The sequence below is a fragment of the Solanum lycopersicum genome, chromosome 1, assembly GCF_036512215.1.
Source record: "Solanum lycopersicum chromosome 1, SLM_r2.1".
Lineage (NCBI taxonomy): Eukaryota > Viridiplantae > Streptophyta > Magnoliopsida > Solanales > Solanaceae > Solanum > Solanum lycopersicum.
The window spans coordinates 1,944,904-1,962,779 of NC_090800.1; the positions used below are offsets into that span (position 1 = coordinate 1,944,904).

The 17,876-nt window shown below is 33.1% G+C and overlaps 3 protein-coding genes across 10 annotated transcripts; 1 reads left to right on the plus strand and 2 right to left on the minus strand.

Annotated features, from left to right (window-relative positions):
* Window positions 1-187: 187 nt before the first annotated feature.
* LOC101262343 (E3 ubiquitin-protein ligase PUB24-like) lies at window positions 188-1,602 on the minus strand. Its single transcript, XM_004228863.4, has 2 exons — window positions 347-1,602; window positions 188-197 (listed from the first exon to the last, which is right to left on the minus strand). Exons 1-2 carry the CDS (start codon window positions 1,600-1,602, stop codon window positions 188-190), a joined length of 1,266 nt encoding a protein of 421 aa, XP_004228911.3.
* A 3,285-nt stretch (window positions 1,603-4,887) lies between these two features.
* On the plus strand, window positions 4,888-10,208 carry LOC101262039 (BTB/POZ domain-containing protein At3g05675). 4 transcript variants are annotated; one of them, XM_069291236.1, is made up of 5 exons: window positions 4,888-5,227; window positions 5,492-5,618; window positions 6,406-6,490; window positions 7,871-7,929; window positions 8,680-10,208. In XM_069291236.1, the coding sequence occupies exons 4-5, from the start codon at window positions 7,918-7,920 to the stop codon at window positions 9,988-9,990; spliced, it is 1,323 nt and encodes a 440-aa protein (XP_069147337.1). In that variant the 5' UTR covers window positions 4,888-5,227; window positions 5,492-5,618; window positions 6,406-6,490; window positions 7,871-7,917; the 3' UTR covers window positions 9,991-10,208. The 4 variants fall into 4 exon arrangements, with proteins under 4 accessions (XP_069147337.1, XP_010315651.2, XP_069147353.1 ...); XM_010317349.4 differs by having other exon boundaries at window positions 7,874-7,929; XM_069291252.1 differs by lacking the exon at window positions 5,492-5,618 and having other exon boundaries at window positions 4,895-5,227.
* Window positions 10,209-11,996: 1,788 nt separating this feature from the next.
* Window positions 11,997-17,310, minus strand: LOC101244699 (BEL1-like homeodomain protein 1). Of its 5 annotated transcripts, none has more exons than XM_069291233.1 (6): window positions 17,052-17,286; window positions 15,966-16,058; window positions 14,558-15,464; window positions 13,711-14,084; window positions 13,484-13,544; window positions 11,997-13,272 (listed from the first exon to the last, which is right to left on the minus strand). In XM_069291233.1, exons 3-6 carry the CDS (start codon window positions 15,404-15,406, stop codon window positions 12,457-12,459), a joined length of 2,100 nt encoding a protein of 699 aa, XP_069147334.1. In that variant the 5' UTR covers window positions 15,407-15,464; window positions 15,966-16,058; window positions 17,052-17,286; the 3' UTR covers window positions 11,997-12,456. The 5 variants fall into 5 exon arrangements, with proteins under 5 accessions (XP_069147334.1, XP_069147335.1, XP_004228612.2 ...); XM_069291234.1 differs by lacking the exon at window positions 17,052-17,286 and adding an exon at window positions 16,766-17,010; XM_004228564.5 differs by lacking the exon at window positions 15,966-16,058 and having other exon boundaries at window positions 17,052-17,310.
* Window positions 17,311-17,876: the final 566 nt, after the last annotated feature.

Genomic DNA, 17,876 nt, shown 5'->3' on the forward strand with positions numbered 1-17,876 from the left:
CGAACTTCAAAACAAATATTGACACCAGATGAAAAACAAAACTTAAAAATTCTTATAATAATATCAGTTAAAGAGTGATTTCGTCACTCGAATCAAAATCAGATATCTCGACACCAAATGAAAAATCAAAATAATATAGGATCTTTGTAACAATTACCCAGAATGGGATTTTCCAATACGGGACCGATTAATGAAGCCTGAAATCAAATACCAGACACTAAATATTAAAAAAATTTATCGAAAATGAGATTTTTCAGCGTGAATTCAGGTTATTAGTCGAGTCCCAAATCGGATACAAAACACATAAAACAAAAAAATAAATTATAATGATTATCACTAAGCATACCTTGTTAAGGTGGCAACTTCAACACAAGGTGAATTCTTCCAAAAATCAAAATGATTTCTTAATATTTCCCTTGCTTTATCCTTTACATGTGAAGCACAATTAGCTTGTATCACAGTACAAATCTTTGATACAGTTTTGACTTTCAACATTTCTTGAAGAACTCCACTTGTTGCTGAATATTTTGTAATCAAACAAAGAATCATTATGGCCTTTTCATCTACAATTGGAGAAACCTTTAAAATCCTCTTTGTAATCATAGCAATTCCAGCAGCATGACTTAAAAGTTGTGCCCTACCATCAGCACAAGAGCATAAATTGAATAATATCTCAAATATTAGCTCTTTAGTCTTTTTATTTGATGAAAAATTGATTTCGAGCTCGATGAGCTCGAAAATTGCCCTTGATTGAATCATAATGTTCCGGTTCTTGCCCGAATGACTAGTGTTTAGGATGACATGTAAAGCGTTGTCAACTACTTTTTGTGCGATGGTGGTAGTATTACTACCACTCTCGCGTAAAACCCTAATTATTTTCTCGAATAATTGGGGTTTTAGTCTATCCAATGTGCTTGAATTCGCCTTCCCAATGATGGATCTCAAAAGGCTCATCGCGTGGTTCTTGATCGTTGCATGGTTTTGCATGTTGCGATCAAGACCTAACGCCCATGTGATTGAATCTATTAATATCTCTTCGCGATTTTCGACTTCATTATTTTCATGACAAGATGGAAAATAATCCCAAATTAATGAAAGTGTACTAAGGGCTTTTTCAAGGCCATTAGTGTCACATTTCATGTAACATCGGATCAAGAAGTTAACTAGGGCTTCATGAACTCCAACTTCAACCATGTATGTCTTGTTTCTCTCATTATTCTCCTTAGCTAACATCTCCAACTTCTCTAACGTCTTGATATTCTCCGTCCCGGGGACGGAGAGATCAAGAACGAGGTTGAGGACATAGCATTTGCTTAACGGAGGCTTAGTCGGAGTCGAGACTTGATCAAAAACGTTGAATCCATTCGATACACACCACGATTGAATCAAGTGACGGAGAGTGTGGTTTGGTGTTAGGTCTGAATCTCGTGACACGTGTAGCTTCGTGACCGGACAAAGGGCGTTACTATTAGGGTTTTTGGAAAGCCAACATTCGATACTATCGCGATCATACGTAATACCAGTAACGACCGTTACAGGATCTTTCATGATTTGTAGAGAAATTGGACATATAAAATACTCAGGAATTTCAACATTTTCCATTAGAAGAGGGAAAATTTTGAACTTTATTTTTTTTGGTTTTACAATATGGTTGTGTTATAATAAATGGAGAGGTGTGGAAAGGAGAAATAAAAAGTGGCTAAGTGTGTTGAAATAAATGAAGGAAAAAGATTGGAGACTAAAGAGTGGAAAAAATTGTGTAAGTTTTATATAATTGAGAAAGAATTAATATTAGGATTGGTCAAAGTAAATAGTCATACTTTCTCACAATGTGATTGATTGTGGACTTTGGTCAAAGAAAAGAGCAACTACTATAGCTAGTTGTTTCGAATTTGTTTTGAGATCTGAATAATTTAATTTTTTTTTAGTAGTAGTTAAGTTTGATATCCGTTTTGAAATTTGATTAATTTTATTTTATTCGAAGAAGTTAAGTTTAGTATTCATTTTGAGATCTGATTAATTTGATTTTATTATGAATAGTTAAGTTTGATACAGTAGATTTAAGTATCATATTATATGTAATTAAAATTTTTGATATCGCAATTTATTTATTTTTTGGTAAAAATATCGTAATTTTGATATTATGATATTTAATATGAATAGTTCTTTTTTATTCCATATTTATTAAAAGAATATAGAATATCACATTGAATCAAAGTATAAATTAGTTACATGTACAATTGATATATGTATATTATTATGATAATGACAAATATATAAATTGGTATATTAGTATAAAATTAATTATTTGGACTCTAGAAGATTAAACTGTTATTTTTTTAGTTGATTAACGAAGAAATTATTTGTATATTTTTTTAAATATTTCTTCATGTGTAAGATGTCATATGAAATATTAGAGACGTTTCTATTATAAGCGTATATATGTAAGTCGGAGTTGAATAAATTATAATTATCGATCTATCATACACAACAAAATAAACAAACTTTAAAAATACAATAGCATAGTATTTTAAAAACACTCTACAAAGGGAAATCTTATACGAGGATAAATTATTTACACTAACAGCATATATATATATATATAAAAAAAATTTAAATTCATAAAGCACGTAAATATTTTTCATCACACATATCGAGTTAAAATATCAAAATAACATTTTTACTTAACCGCGTTATTTTAGTTGTCCCTCTCTTAGTAATTTAAAGTCTAAAACTCTACAAAAACCTTGTTGACTTCCAAAGTTTTTGGCTACTTTTTGGTTTGTTTTATTATGAAAATTATTAAAGTTATCAATCAACTAATCAACTACTAAAAGAATATTATCATGAAAATTCTATAAACTTTTGAAAGGTTCTCAAAAAAGTTAAAATATCATATATATTGTCTTTTATAAATTAAATATTATTAATACTGGTGAAGTAATATATCAACCATTTATGATATAAATTATATCTAATTTAAAATTAGTTATTTCCTCAAATGTTTATATTTATTTTAAAAAAAATCATTTTTATGGATTGAATAGTCTTTTATGAACCAAATTTCTTCAAGTCTAAGTGGTAAACAAATTCAACACGTAATAAAGAATATAGCTAAATAAGAACAAACAAAAAGACAATAAAAATAAATTATTTTCTAATTGTTTTTCTTTAGTTTAGTAAAAAAAAAAAAAGCCAAGTCAATGGTAAGAGTGTTACAACAATCAATTTTGCAATTTGTGATTCATAGGAAAAATAAAATAATTGTGATTCATAGGGAAAATAAAATTTAAAAAATGAGATTCTAGAAGGATACAAATCAAACAAATTAATTGGATGTATTTGAGAAATGTGGATTTTGGATAAGTTTATAAATTGATTAAATTTGTTTATAAGTATCTTTTAATTTATAATCGATTAATAAATATTGAAAATATAAATTTAAATGGCTGACTTTGAGGTTTTATGATATAAATCGATTATTTTTCTTTTACATAACATATAAATATTGTGATATCAACATAAGTTATGATGCAGTGGTGAAATTATTCCGCTTTTAATCAGAAATTTCGAATTTGAGTTCTAAGCATAGAAAATTCTGTTAAAAGTATCACTTTCGAATTAGTCCTACAATACGCGACTCGAATTTAACTAGAGCTCTAATCACTCTGAACATCCAATAAAAAATAAAAAGAAATTGTTTAACTTGGATATGATAATAAATTGATCAAATTACTTTATAAATATCTTTTTATTTATACTTGTTTAACAAATATCTGAAATATAAATTTAAATTAGCATCATAAGGATGGTACAATAATAGTTGTACCAAAGTAGACCTCATCGAATCATAAATGTTGCCTTTGAGGTTATAAGATATGAATTGATTATTTTTCTTTAACGTCAACATATTATTGTTTGTTGTGCGTGTAATATCAATATGAGTTGTGATGCAGTGGTGACATTGATAAAATTGTCTCGTCCTTAATAAGAATTGGATTTCGAATAAAAAGTGCCACTTTCAAATGAGTCTTATAATGCGTGATCCAGATTTAATCAAAGTTCTAATCACACCGAATATTGAATGGTGGTAACAGAATTGGAAGACCTAAAATACATTTAAAAGACTTGTTAACAAGTATTTCCCTTGTGAAATAGATGGACTGTTATGTGGCATTTTTAGGCAAGTATATAATAAAAGTTGAGTAAATTTCAGGAATAACAAACATAAAATTTATAATCGTGCTCTATAACCATAGTTTTGCTATGCTTTACATCCAAATTATGTTTTCTATGAAGTATTTAATTTTTATAAATATCAGTGATTCGTATAAATCAAACGTAAGTGTCTATGAAAATTGTGTTTGTAGATGTAGATGTTCTCAATATTAGGCTAGAGTGGCTAACGAGATTAGGAGAGAGGCGAGCGAGAGAGGACAAAGAATACAGAGAGATGAATTATGTATTTATAGCAGAGATATATATTTGTATATATGTAACTATTACGCATATGTATCAATGATTGCGCTTATAAATCTGCATAAAATTTAATTCATATACAATTGAATTGCGTTAATATACAATTGAATCGAGTTAAAACATTTGTATTTCTATATCAAATCTCTCACTCGCTTTATGCAAATACAAATATATTCATTGTATTCGAGACAGATAAATAATTATATATATGCAATTACTATGTATATGTATCAATGATTATATATGTGTAAAGTGAGGAAGGCCAGGGAGAGATGACTGAGAGCGGCGAACGAGATTCCAGAGAAAGGAGAAAGAGGCAAATGACAAGAAATTTGCTGCGAATTGAAATCAAATGAAACTGTAGCTATAACATTTATTTTATATATTAATAAATTGTATGCAATGTTCAAGTTTTGCCCTCGGGTTTGTTAACGAGCACTTTATCCCAATATGAAATTTGTCGATATGAATTCAAATCTAGTCAGACTCTAATTTGATGATCGAACCTGGAATGAAAAAAAAAAAAATCCCAACTTGTGCCCAAAAAAATAATTAAAAAATCAACCATCATCATAGTTTATCCTTCCAAAAAAAAAAAAAAAGGTGAACTCAACTATTTGATTTCCCAAATTTCTAATCTTTAAACAGTTTCAAGAATCAAATGCCCAAATCCCCCAAATTTGTACTTTTTACTTCAACAATTTGAAGAACAAACAACTCTAAATCTACTTGAAAATGAGTAAAAAAGGTATGTTTTTTGCACAAGAATCAATAATTTTTTGCTACTTTGTTTAGATTATTTATGTATATGGAATTTGAAGAAATACCCTTTAAAGAATCTTGTTGTTACATTCTTGATATGGGTTTTTATCTGCTTAAGAAAAAGATTAGTATTTTAGGTTTTTTTTTTTTTTTCATTCTTCAAGTTTAGTACTTTTTGATATTGAACTGTTACATTCAATAGATTTTAGCTAATGGATGTTTTGATTTTGTTTTTATTTATCATTTGTAGGTATCTATTGGAAGATTTTGGTGTGTGTTGGTTGAGTGAAGGGAAGTAGACAAAAAGGGAGCTTTTTGATTATCTTGTAAATGGGGTTCTTGAGTAGAAGGAGAATGTGGGTCATTTTGGATAGAGGGTAAGAAAAAAGAACTTTGCATATTGTCTTGTTTTGTTTTTTTGATGATTTGGGAACCCGTAGTAGCCGCTTACAGACCATACAGGAGAGGTAAGACGTACTAGGCAAGACCAAACCGCTGTTGTTTGCTGGTAAGGGGTTTTGAACTTGAGACCAATGTTGTGGAAGTCGTAAGACAAACCATCTGAGCCATCCCGAAGGGTACCCCATTGTTTTGTTTTATACACATTTTGTCGAGTCTGAGAAATGCTTGGGGTTCTTTGAAATGTTACTAATTGTAGTTATACAAGTTGTCGTTTTTGTTAAGTAGCTGAATTACTGAATACATTGTGATAATGGAGTTGTTGTTCTGCTTTATGTAAATACTACTTACTAGTTATAGCTACTTCTGTCTTGAGCATTCTTCGGGGTAGTGTATATTAAACAGTAACTTATTTTTGTTGGAAAATGTTTCTAACGTGAGTGCTCGGAAAATTGGTGACTTGAAAAGTATTGTGTTACAATGACAAATGTAGGTTAGTTTTGATTCATTTGCTAGCACTTCATGTTACATATCAATGATGCTACTATCCATGTTAACTGTGAAGATGCAGATAAATTACTGAAAAACTTACAGCTATCAAGTTTCCTACGTGTGATAATTGTAATGATGCACCAGTCGGAAATTACGTTAGTAGTGGTGGCTATGTGCACGGATTTCAAATTTGAGTTGTGATTTGTTTTTCTGACTTTATGAATCTCACAGGCCTTTCTTTTCAACTAAGCCATATTTAGTTGTTTCTTGTAGGTTAGCGGTCGGGCATATACACCAGAAGATCCATTTTATGACCGAGCAAATCTAGGAACTTGTGGTAGAGGTGGCCCTTCAAAAGGTTGTATATGATTGCCTTATTGGAGCTGGATTGTGTTCTTCACTTTCCAATCCCTTGTTTAACATATTTACTTAATTTCCTAGTCTTTTATTGATCATCTATACACGCTTATGTGTCCTAACTTGTTTGTCAAAGACGCCTATTGGCTACAGCTACTATAGAACTTGATGGACTCTGTAATTCCTTTTGTAAGCTTAATGAGTACAGCACTATCATGCATCGAAAAAGTCACCTAGTTCTACGTGCCAACTCTTGAAATAACACAACTTTCCACTTCGACTACTGTATATATATGTCTTTCGCAAGCCCTCGGTCCTTGGAGAAGGCCTGAAATTAATATGACATATTAAATTTCAGTAGTTGATCCTAGTTCTGAAGACAAAAGAGGACGAAGTAAGTAAGAGGATGAGCTAACATCCTTAAGCTATGTAAGATGACACATTCATGATCATGCTACCGTTAATTTGGCTTTGTTCCAGTATTGAGAGATGAGGTTAAGAAGAATTGAACATGTGGAGTTCATTAGTCTCGTCATGATATTTTCATAATACAAAAATGAATAGAGTTTGTGGTGGGAAGTGTAAAGCTAATAGAGTTTTTCTTTCTTTCCTTTTATTGAAATTGGTGTTACTAGAGTTCTTCATGTTATAACTACCTGAAAAGTTCTCTCTTTAGGAATATCGGAAGTTGATGACGTTTCAATTTAGATAAAGTTGGTAAATATGAATAAGAGTTAAGCCATTTTTTGGAAACTAACGTGATTTACTAGCCATTTTTGTATGACTTCAATTAGTGTTTCCATATTTGTTTGACATATTGATGCCTGATGGCTGATGCTGTTTGCATATTATAGATTTCTATCCCCGAAGCCAAGACCTTATATATATTACCGATTCACTTGAGTGAGATAGAGGAGAGTGGAATTTCTTGTGTAGGGGGGGGGGGGTGAATTCCGGAGATCTACAAAGGAATGCCAGAAGCAAAGGCAGCTCTCTGGGTCCCTACCGATGCTGAGGTGCGAAAGCATGGGGAACAAACAGGATTAGATACCTTGGTAGTCTTGTTGTAAGCGTATCACATCTAGGGTTTGTGCGCATAAGCTGACCTGTGCACCTCTTCTAAAAAAAGTTACTATTAATGTCTGCTCTATGAACTTTTTCTTCTGTTTCTTTTATGTGTTTTTGGTTAACCAAATAGAGCTTAAATTTCTCTTTGGATCTATATCTAAATCGGAAAAGAAATTAATTATCCAAAAGAAACTTTTGTTGGACTTCTTTGACTTTGTTAGGGATGCACAGTTTTCTGATTGAATACAGAATCAATCTGATTTAAACTATTTTGCTATCTTGTTTTATGATGTCATGTGTCATTTTCTATTAGCAGGTCTGACAATGCATCGAAGCTACACCAACTAGTCTTGAGCATTAATGGAGACAGTCGTAAGTGTCTTAACATAGTATAGAAAACTAAAAGAAAATATGGTTCTTGTGTGTTCTTGTGTCATATCACCGGAGCATTGGAAATTTGAAATAAACAGGAAACTTTTGATGAAACAATTTACCTAACTTCTTATTTGAAACATTTCAAGATATTTCTGGTGATATGAATGGAAAAAGCGTAAGCTGAGACAATCCAGCATTGGCCAGGCAAGGCACATGCCAATAAGAGCAAGGGTCTTCCTTTTGAGTGTGAACACTTTCTTATCTTTTTATTTGTAATGCTAAGAATCCGCGGAAGTTGGGAAGTTGTTTGTTATGCCACTCAATTATAACTTCTGAATAATTTACTTGTCCTAAATGTTATCTTTTTTTTAAAAAAACGGGCAAGGAAAGCTAAAGAGGTAGTTTATACCTCAGATTCAGGCTAAGAGCCGAACTCCTCATGCTGGAAGGTGTATGGCTGCGAGGAGTTTGGCCTCCGCCTGGCTGCTTAAGGGAAGTTAGGCTTTACCTTGCCTTAAGAGCCATGTACATGAATTTGATTCTTGCATCTACTTATTTGACTGCGGGTTGCCTTCACTTTGCTGTACTGATGGAAGGATCATTAAGGAGTGACGTAGGAACATTAATCATTTAAAGGCATAAGAGAAGCTTACATCCTGCTTTTCTCTTATTGATTTGACTGTTGAATACATTGTCAATAATTTATCACGTTAACTAACCTTATATCATTTCCCCTCCCCCCCGCAGCCTAATGAATTGAAGACATCAAGCAAGATTGGAGATAGACCAACGAGTGATGTTGTCGTAAGACTTAGAACACAGGATGGCCGTGATGATTGGCTTTACTGTCATTCACATATTCTCATTGAAGAGAGTAAATATTTTGCTGATCGGTTATCAGATAGTTGGCCGACATGTCAGTTTCTGGATTCACGCAATTGTGTTGAGGTTTACTGTGAAGAACCTGATCTGGACTCCCATGTCAATGTCCTTCGACTCTTTTATGTCATTGCGGATAGCTTAATGATGGAAATTTGCCATGGTGTCAAGAATGCACTTGGCATTTTGCGAGTTGCTGTCAAACTTGGATGCCCAAGAATTACTGCAGTATGTGTGGATTATTTGGAAGCAGTCCCTTGGGAGGAAGCTGAAGAGGAAGAGATATTAAATACTATACCAAGCATGGGATCTAAGGTGGAACCGGTACTTGCTCGCCTCCAACCAGTCAATCCTACTGCCGTAATGAAGATTTTTCTTGCAGCCCTTCAATTTGCTACGTCATCACCTCCTTCACCTTTGAATGATCTGAAAAACACTGCTCAAGAACAGCTTGAATACATGCTTACCGAGGACGATGATGCTCCTTTACTGACCGCTGATGAAGAAATAAAGCTAGAAGTCATGCGATGTGTCAAGAAGCTGCTTGATAGATTTAACAGCATTGTAGAGTCTCTATTATGTGACCTCCAAGAATCGATTTCAGATGCTGGGAGAATGCAATCGTTGCATTCTTGTTTAACAGATTTGTTATGGGCATGTCAGATATTAGGGAAGTTGGAGATTATCAGAGATTTTGTTTGCAGCTGGACGGAGTTGTCAGTGAAGCTAGTAACCATCGTTCAACAAAAAGATGAAGAAAATCAAATTCTGAAGACAAAGCTGAAGGTTCTTGAGGTGACCGCAAAAGTGTTAGAGGCAATAGGCTATGGCATAGTTGTGTTACCTACAGTAAAACGACTTCACATGGTGAAGCTCTGGCTTCCTTTTGTCCGGACAATGAAGCCTTTAGTCGATTCTGTCACCGAGGAAACTGAGGATGAGATCACACTAAAAGTCGATAGTGAGATATGGCAATCTTTGGAGTCAGCATTTGTTGCTATTATACTTACATTGCCGTCAGTTGATCAGACAGACATTTTAACAGAGTGGTTGGAAAATCAACAGATTCGATATCCAGACCTCACCGAGGCATTTGAAGTATGGTGTTACAGGTCCAAGGTAGCTAAGCGAAGGCTGGCAACACTTGGGGAAGAGCACAATACAGCTAAAGCAGTATGACTTCTCTCTTCTTTTGCCAATTCTAGGATTTAGCTATCCTCCTTTTCGCGTCACTGATTATATGCTGAAAACTTTCTTTTATTCTTTCGAGTTATAACCTAGCTGAATTGGTAAGACATCTTAAAATGGCCTAGCTTCTGTAAAGTGACCTCTATTTTTGTACCCTCTCCATGTTTTCATGCTTATTCCTTATGAAGTATATCAATCATTTTCAGCAATATACTCGGAACTCGAAAAAACTGGAATCTTTGCCTTGAAACTGTATGCCAAGTGATGATTGATGATAACTTATGTTCTTACATTTGAAAGGCTGCTTGTTAGTTATTTGGAACTAGTTCTGTTTTAGCCTTCTTTTTGGTTAGAAAACTAGTCGAACCTTCTCCTTTGTTGTGCTTCCTTTGAGCTGGTGAGGCAGACTATGTTGCTCGGACTTTCCAAAAATGTCAATGGGTGTTCAGATTCTTCAAAACTTAAGTATTTTTGTTGGATCTGGCACGAGTTCATCAACATGCTTGGAGAGTCGAAGCAAACGTAGAATGCATATGGTTAACATGAACCACTTCTACTTGCATTTGGTTATTTTCCTTGTTATCTTGCTATTATTTTGTTCTTCTTGCAACCCTACTTCAAAAGCTTTCTTTTGAGTGAGGGTCTATCGGAAACATCTCTACTACAGAAAGACAGGGGTAACGTCTGTGTACATTCTACCTCTCCCGACTTCTGTGGTGGGTGTGTATATGTATCTCCGAGCTAGGGGCAAATATAGTAATTCGGTTTGTAGCCGAGCTATGAAAATAAGTCAGGCACCCGTTTAGTCGATTCACTAGCTTTGATATCAATTATTGCGATAAAATGATCGATAATACTGTTAATGTGGTGTGATATTTTTCCATGAATCAAGCCTACGAGATAACTTTCTATTTTTTAATGTGAGATTTTATTCGCAAGCTCAAGAATCTTGTTGGTTGTAACTATATATAATACCCTGTTAATCAAATAGTGGAAAGAACAAATAGGTGCAAATAATTTAAAAAAAAAAAAAAAGAATCACAAAAGCAAAGATTATTTCCAAAATAATTGATAGCAACATAAGAGAAATAATACTTTTAAAATGCTCTTTATTTTTATTTCTTTTCCAAAAAAAAAAAGGAAGTGAATAAGTATTCTAATCTAACAAGTAATTTCCCAAATAAAGAAAAAAATTCCAAGGACAAAAATATTCTCAATGTAATTTGTATCTATAGGTTCATTTCATTTTAATTTGTATCTATAGGTTCATTTCATTTTAAAAAATTCCAAGGACAAAAATTCCACGTGTAACAAGAAATATTGATATTTGAGATGATTTTTTTATTTTATATTATAATTAATATGAAATAATTACTTTAATAGTTTAAAATAAAATAATATATTTATTCAGAAGTTATTGTTTACATCAAACAAATAAATATGCATATGGTATATCAACGATTAGACTAGACTACAATTACACGTTCTGATCGATTTATTATACCTGAGTAAGAAAAATCATATAAATATTTCATATATTTAGTTATATGTGGTAGTAATTTATTATAGTGAAAAAAAACCCTAAGCTCAAAATCTTGCCTTTCTAAAATTATCTTTAGAAGGGAAATGATTTCAACAAAATTTTCACGAAGCAGATTCAAAATATAGAAAAGTAAGCATACGAAAAAAGACAAGAAAATTCAACATCTATGATATATACAGTATAATATTTTCGACGAATCACTCAACCCCTTACTCAAACATGCATTCATTTTTCTAGGGAATAAAACAACACTTAAAACAAAGTTACTCGTAATAATTTTATTTATTTATTTCCATCTGGTGTCCAATAACCATGTTGAAACCCGACTGAATCTGTATTCGCAATGGATAAGTTTCATATTAGGGTTAAATCGCTTCTTGACAAAGATGACCTCATACCTGATCAGGACTCGAACCACGAAACCTCCAGAACATGAAAAGAGAAGTAACAAAGATTGGCTAAAATGGATGGAGTATTATTTTTTTATACCATCCAAAATAACTACATTTTTTTTTCCACATCCAATATAACAATCCCAAAATTAATATACAAACCCTCAAAACCATATATATATCTTCTAGATGTAGCCTAGAAAATCTATCTATTTTTGAAGAACTTAAATGGTTCTTCATCTCCAATGTATAAAGACTATGTAACTATGTAAAACTTGTTTCTTGATTCTTTACACTACCATTATATGATAGAATGAGAAACAATATACTAAAACATGTATCATTTTTCATCATGTTCTTGTTTAGCGACATACAGTATATACTGTATACTGTATATCGCTAATGCATGTTCATGTTTAGCGACAGAAGTTTTCAGTCGCTAAGTTAGCGACTGAAGTTATCTGTCGCTAAAACATGTTCTTGTTTAGCGACAGATGTTTGTCTGTCGCTAAATTTAGTTTATCAGGTAACAAAATCTGGTAACAAGGGAGCGGCGAACCTCTTCCTGTTTTGAATGTTGAAGTTTTCGTAGACATTTGATGTTGAGTGAGCTGATGTTGGTGTGTTTAAGCTACCAAACTCATGATTTGGTTCACCAATTTGAACGTTTTGAGTCGGAATTGGAAGGAAACTGTGGTGTGTTGCTGACATTGAGAGGTTTTCGTTGTGTGGTAGGCCGAGAGTGAGTGAAACTGTGCCACTAGTTGAGTATGGTGCTGAGAATTGCTCGGTGCTAAACCGAGCAATTTCACCAATGGGATAGGCTCCGAATCCTCCCATGAAGTTCATCGGTCCTCCCATCAGTGAAAATCCATCTCTGTCCTGCCTATCATCACCAAACTTCATCGACATTTGCTCCTCGTTTGGCTTTACATCCATGTTGATAGATGGAATGCTGTTTGGTGAATGCTGCAACATCTCGTTGCTCCTCGGTTTCTTTGGACTCCCTTGAGTAACGTTGATGCTTGCGATATCTGGTGATCCAATCAGGTTGAAACCAGCAGACTGATTACGGATGTTCATACCGATAGGGGGAATGGAAGTGGCGTTGGACATCGGTATTGATGAAGCAGGGTTGTCCTGTTTTTGGCTATCTGAACCAGGGCTTTTGTCTTGTGTAGCAATGGATCTTGATGTTGTTGAATCTTCGTTTTGTTCGCCTACTTTACTCGTCTTTTCTTGACCCAACTGTTCGTGTTCTTTTATCTCTTCCAAGTACATCTCTTCCACCATTGGTTTCCAAAGACGAACTCGAGCATTGATGAACCAATTCGACACCTAAATCGTCCACAAACAAAACTTAGTAAAAACCAGAAACCAGAGAATCCAAGAGTCGATTTCTCAGATACTCACTCAACTAACAGTTATTATCTTAGAATGGTCGAACTCTCTTTGTTGAAGTAAAGACGACTTTCTAGTTAAGTGACCATCTGAGAAATCAAAACTCGAGAATCAAAAAACGACAATGTTGTTATCAGTTATCACTAACCTGACTCCTAGTTAGCCCTGTTTGTTTTGCTAGCATCATTTTGTCTGAATCCTTGGGATAACTATACAAAACAAATTTACCACAATATATCAAAATATAGTACTTTTAACGAAGCTATATTGTTTAGACTCTTCAAAAATATCGTCAGGTATGTATACTGGTGTGTGACAATATTTTTGAAAAGTCCGACCAACATAGCTAATGAGAAAGGGTTGTTTCGTGCTTACGGATGGAGGAAATGTTCAAAAAGCCAAGCGCGGAGAACAGAAACAGCTCGTTCGGGCAATCCTCTCTGAGGTCTCCAAGCATTATGCTGGATCATTCCTAATTGTTGCAAAGCTCTTTGTTGTCTTAGCTGATTATCGACGAATTTGAGCCTTGAACCTTCAATCTTCCCTCCCAAACTGTCTTCTTCGCCTAACGTCTTGCTTGCTGCTCGTATTTGACCAATTATCGCGTCTTTTAGACACCTAAATTGCTTCGAAATCGTCTGCAATGCCAATGCTGTATATGTTTTTGCTGATCCAATACCAGCAGCTTGCTCTAACCAATTTATCACAGACTGCATTTGGTGATGATAATGTCTATACCTCTGCTCCACCTATATAACATCACCCAAAATCGAATTATATCAAAGATTTCGAGAAAAAAAATTTTGAAAAATTCAAAAAAACTTGCATCTTTAGTTTACAAGATTGTCAGGACAGTGCCCTGACGAAAGTTCTGGTCTTTTATCATTTGATAGATAGAGAGACCATACTCTTTCTATCTTGGAAGGCCGAAAACCTGTGTTGCTCGGACTCTTTGAGAAAAAAAATGTCAGACTGCATGTCGGATGCTCCAAAAATATACCATTTTGGAGAATCTGACATGAGTATGGCAATAATTTTGTAGGGTCCGAGCAACATAACAACCAACAAGGTTACCGCGTTGTCTACTTGTCGTTAAACTTATCAATGTAGAGTAGACTATTGATAAGGCTACAATTACACATATCTAAACGGAGGCAAATCAACATGTGATCTGACACGGATGCAACAACGTTACTGAGAAAAAGAGATAAAAAAAGTTTACCTCGTCAAGCATGTTGACAAGTTTTGCTTTCTTCATTTGAATTTCTTGTCTCTCCGCGGTACTTAGCTCATTGGTTGGAGCTCCGTCTTTCTCTGCTGGTCCAACTCCGTCTAACTGTACATCCATATCGACCATATTTTTCGATTTTTTGACATCATTATAAACAACAACTTCAGTACTATTACTACTTTTCATTGATTTTCCAACATTTACAACTTCATCAAGTAGCTCTTGTGCAGCCTTCATGTACTTAGAACTCAAAGGAACACTATAAATACTCTGTTGTTGTTGTTGCTGCTGCTGTTGTATCCCCGAAGCCGAACCCGAACCCGTAGGCGAAGAAACAATCTCACGCGCCGCCGTGAAGCTCCCAAAACTCGGCTGCTGGGATGAGGACAAGCTAAGGGAAAGCCCTTGTTGCTGCTGCTGATGAGCGCGTGTGACCTCACGCGCCGCCGTGATGTCATTAGCCGGGTTGTAGAACCCGTATGGAGACGATCGAGCAAGGAAGCCGTGAAGGCCGGAGAAAGACTCGTTGTTGTTGTTGTTGTTGCCGGAGTCTTGAGATGGGGCGGTGAAGGCGGCGGTGGCGAGAGGTATACCGACAAATTGTTGTTGTTGTGACGGCGGAGGTGGTGGCGCGTGAGATAAGTTTATTGAATTTCCAAGAGGGTTGGAGTTGAAGAAAACTATGTTACTGCCGCCGCCGCCACCTTGCGGTGGCGGTGGTGGCGCGTGGTGATGTTGTGCTTCAGAAAATCCAACATAGCCAGGATTCATTAGTATTAGAGTTTGTAATCCATCATTTCCTTCTTGTATTTCTGAATTTCCATGAAAATAAGAAGCCATTCTTTTTTTTTTAATTTTTTTTTCTCCACAATAATATAAACAAATAACACCAACTAATCTGAAAAATTAAAAAAAAAAATTAAGTTAAAGTCAAGTCAAGTAAGTCCACATATATCATTTTTTCCAAAAAAAAAAAAACAACCAAAACATATATATATAAATACAAAAACATACCAAACAGTATCAGAGCCAGAATTTTCACTAAAGAAATTTAAAATATGAAAAAGTAATATACGAGAGAAAAAACAAAGGATTTAGTATATACTATAATTTTCTATCGGAAGAAGTTTTGATGAACCCTTTTCATCAATAATCAATATATATATATATTGTTGATGACTATAAATTACGACTTCAATGTTGCAGAAACATGATTTTCATTGAAATGATTTATTAAAAAAATAAATTTTAACCTTATATACACAGTACGATTCTGTTCCTATAGCTCCGCTCCTGATTATTTCGACTAGGTGGGTAAATTTTTATTTTCTTTTTACCTAAATATGATAAGATACCTAAGTAAAAGTGGTTATAATTTTATGGTAATTATGATATGTACCTTTTACTGTTGAAGACAAGAAGCTAAGGTCCAAATAATTCAACCCATTCACACTTTGTAACACTTCAAAATCACAAAAATGGTAAAATAAACCTAAAAATTTAGCATATGTTAATATAATTGTAGTTAAAAAAAAATTGATTAAAAAAAAAAGATTATATAATAGGATTTGTAAATTAAATTTACAAAATGTTGTAAGTGCACGTGGTGTATTATAATCTGACAAATGGAAGAAATGAAGAATAATTTATTTTTGATTAGAATGACACAGAAAATCATAACAGAAATTTTTTTAGAGAGACAAAGGAACGAATAAATATATATAAATAATAAATTTCGAATTCAATTATAATTGTTATTATAAAATTGAGAATTGATAAAGTTGAAATTTTAATTTCGAAAAAATCAAAAAAGGAAAAAACAAAATACTCCTCATAAACATTTTTTTTTTTGGAGGAACTCTAATTTATTCATCTATTTATCTATATAGATTTATGAATCATAAAAAAAATAATTTCTCTTGATAAAGTGAAAGAAAAAGAAAAACACAAATCGAATTCGATCGAACTCAATAATTTTAGTGTATATTTATTTTAAAAAATCAATCTAACATGTAGATATTATCAATTTAAAATTTAAAATTCATAAACTTCAAATTCTAGATCGATCCTTGAGCACTAAGTGTCAGTTATACGAATTCAACTGAATTTAATATCTAATTTTGTTTCAAATATTGTACCTACTAACACATAAAATCAATTTAGAATTCAATAACTCAAAATATTACAACAACTCATAACCTTCATATTCTGGATCCGCCTCTGAACAGTGGCAGAACTAAACTGTCGGTTATGGCTTCGATCGAACTCAATAGATTTGTACTTACAAAAATTCATTCAACACATGTAAATTATCAATTCAGAACTCGATAACCACACAAAACCATAATTCAAAATTCATAAACTACGTATTCTTACGCTGACTCTGACTCTATCTTTGTTAGTTGAAATTAAAATAAAAGAGGAGAAAACTCGTAAACTTCAAATTCTGTATATACATAGTTAATGAGTGAAAGAAGTACCATACCTGAAAAAATAATATTTTTGATAATTATTATTATAATTATTATTATTATTATTATAACTTTCTTTTTCTTGTTGTGATTTGACTCAGCTTTTCAAATCATTTGATGCAGCCATCAGCAGAAAGAAATAAAAATACCATCTTCTTCTGTGTGAAGTGATGAGAGCTAATAAAAGTACTCAACTTTTTAGAGAGAGGAGAAAGAAAGATAGAAAGAAAGATGTGGATGTGTGTATGTGAGTTTTAGTGTGTGTTTTTGCTTATATATAAAAAAAAAATATATATATATATATATATACTTTTTTTTAAAATTCTAATCTACGTGTCTAGGCAAGTCTGGTGCGACAAGATCGATTTAGAAGGTAAATTTCATTTTTGTTGATAAAGGTAATCAAATTTGAGACCTTCAGTATAAAAGTACCGAGGTTAAATCACTAGGCTATATCGAAGAGTAATTTATGTGGTATAGTTCAAATTTCAAAGGTCATACTTTTTTATTTTATGTGTAAATACAAATAGAGAAAGTATTATTGATGAATGAACTTCTTATAAAGTTTGGCCGATATTTTCTTTTATTGAGAAGTGACGAATGAAAAGACGTATTATAAGGCTTGTATAACTCTTCGTTTTTTAGGTAGCTTTTGATGTATATATAAATTCGCGATTGAAGAGTTACTTTGATATGATATCAAATTCAGGCTCATTCTATGTGGTTCTTCGAGAGACAAATTGAATAAGGATGAAAATATTGATATCTGTTAACAAACACATTCTCGTTCGAGAAAAAAAGTTTTTTGACATGAGGGATTAACGAAAGGGAAAATGGTC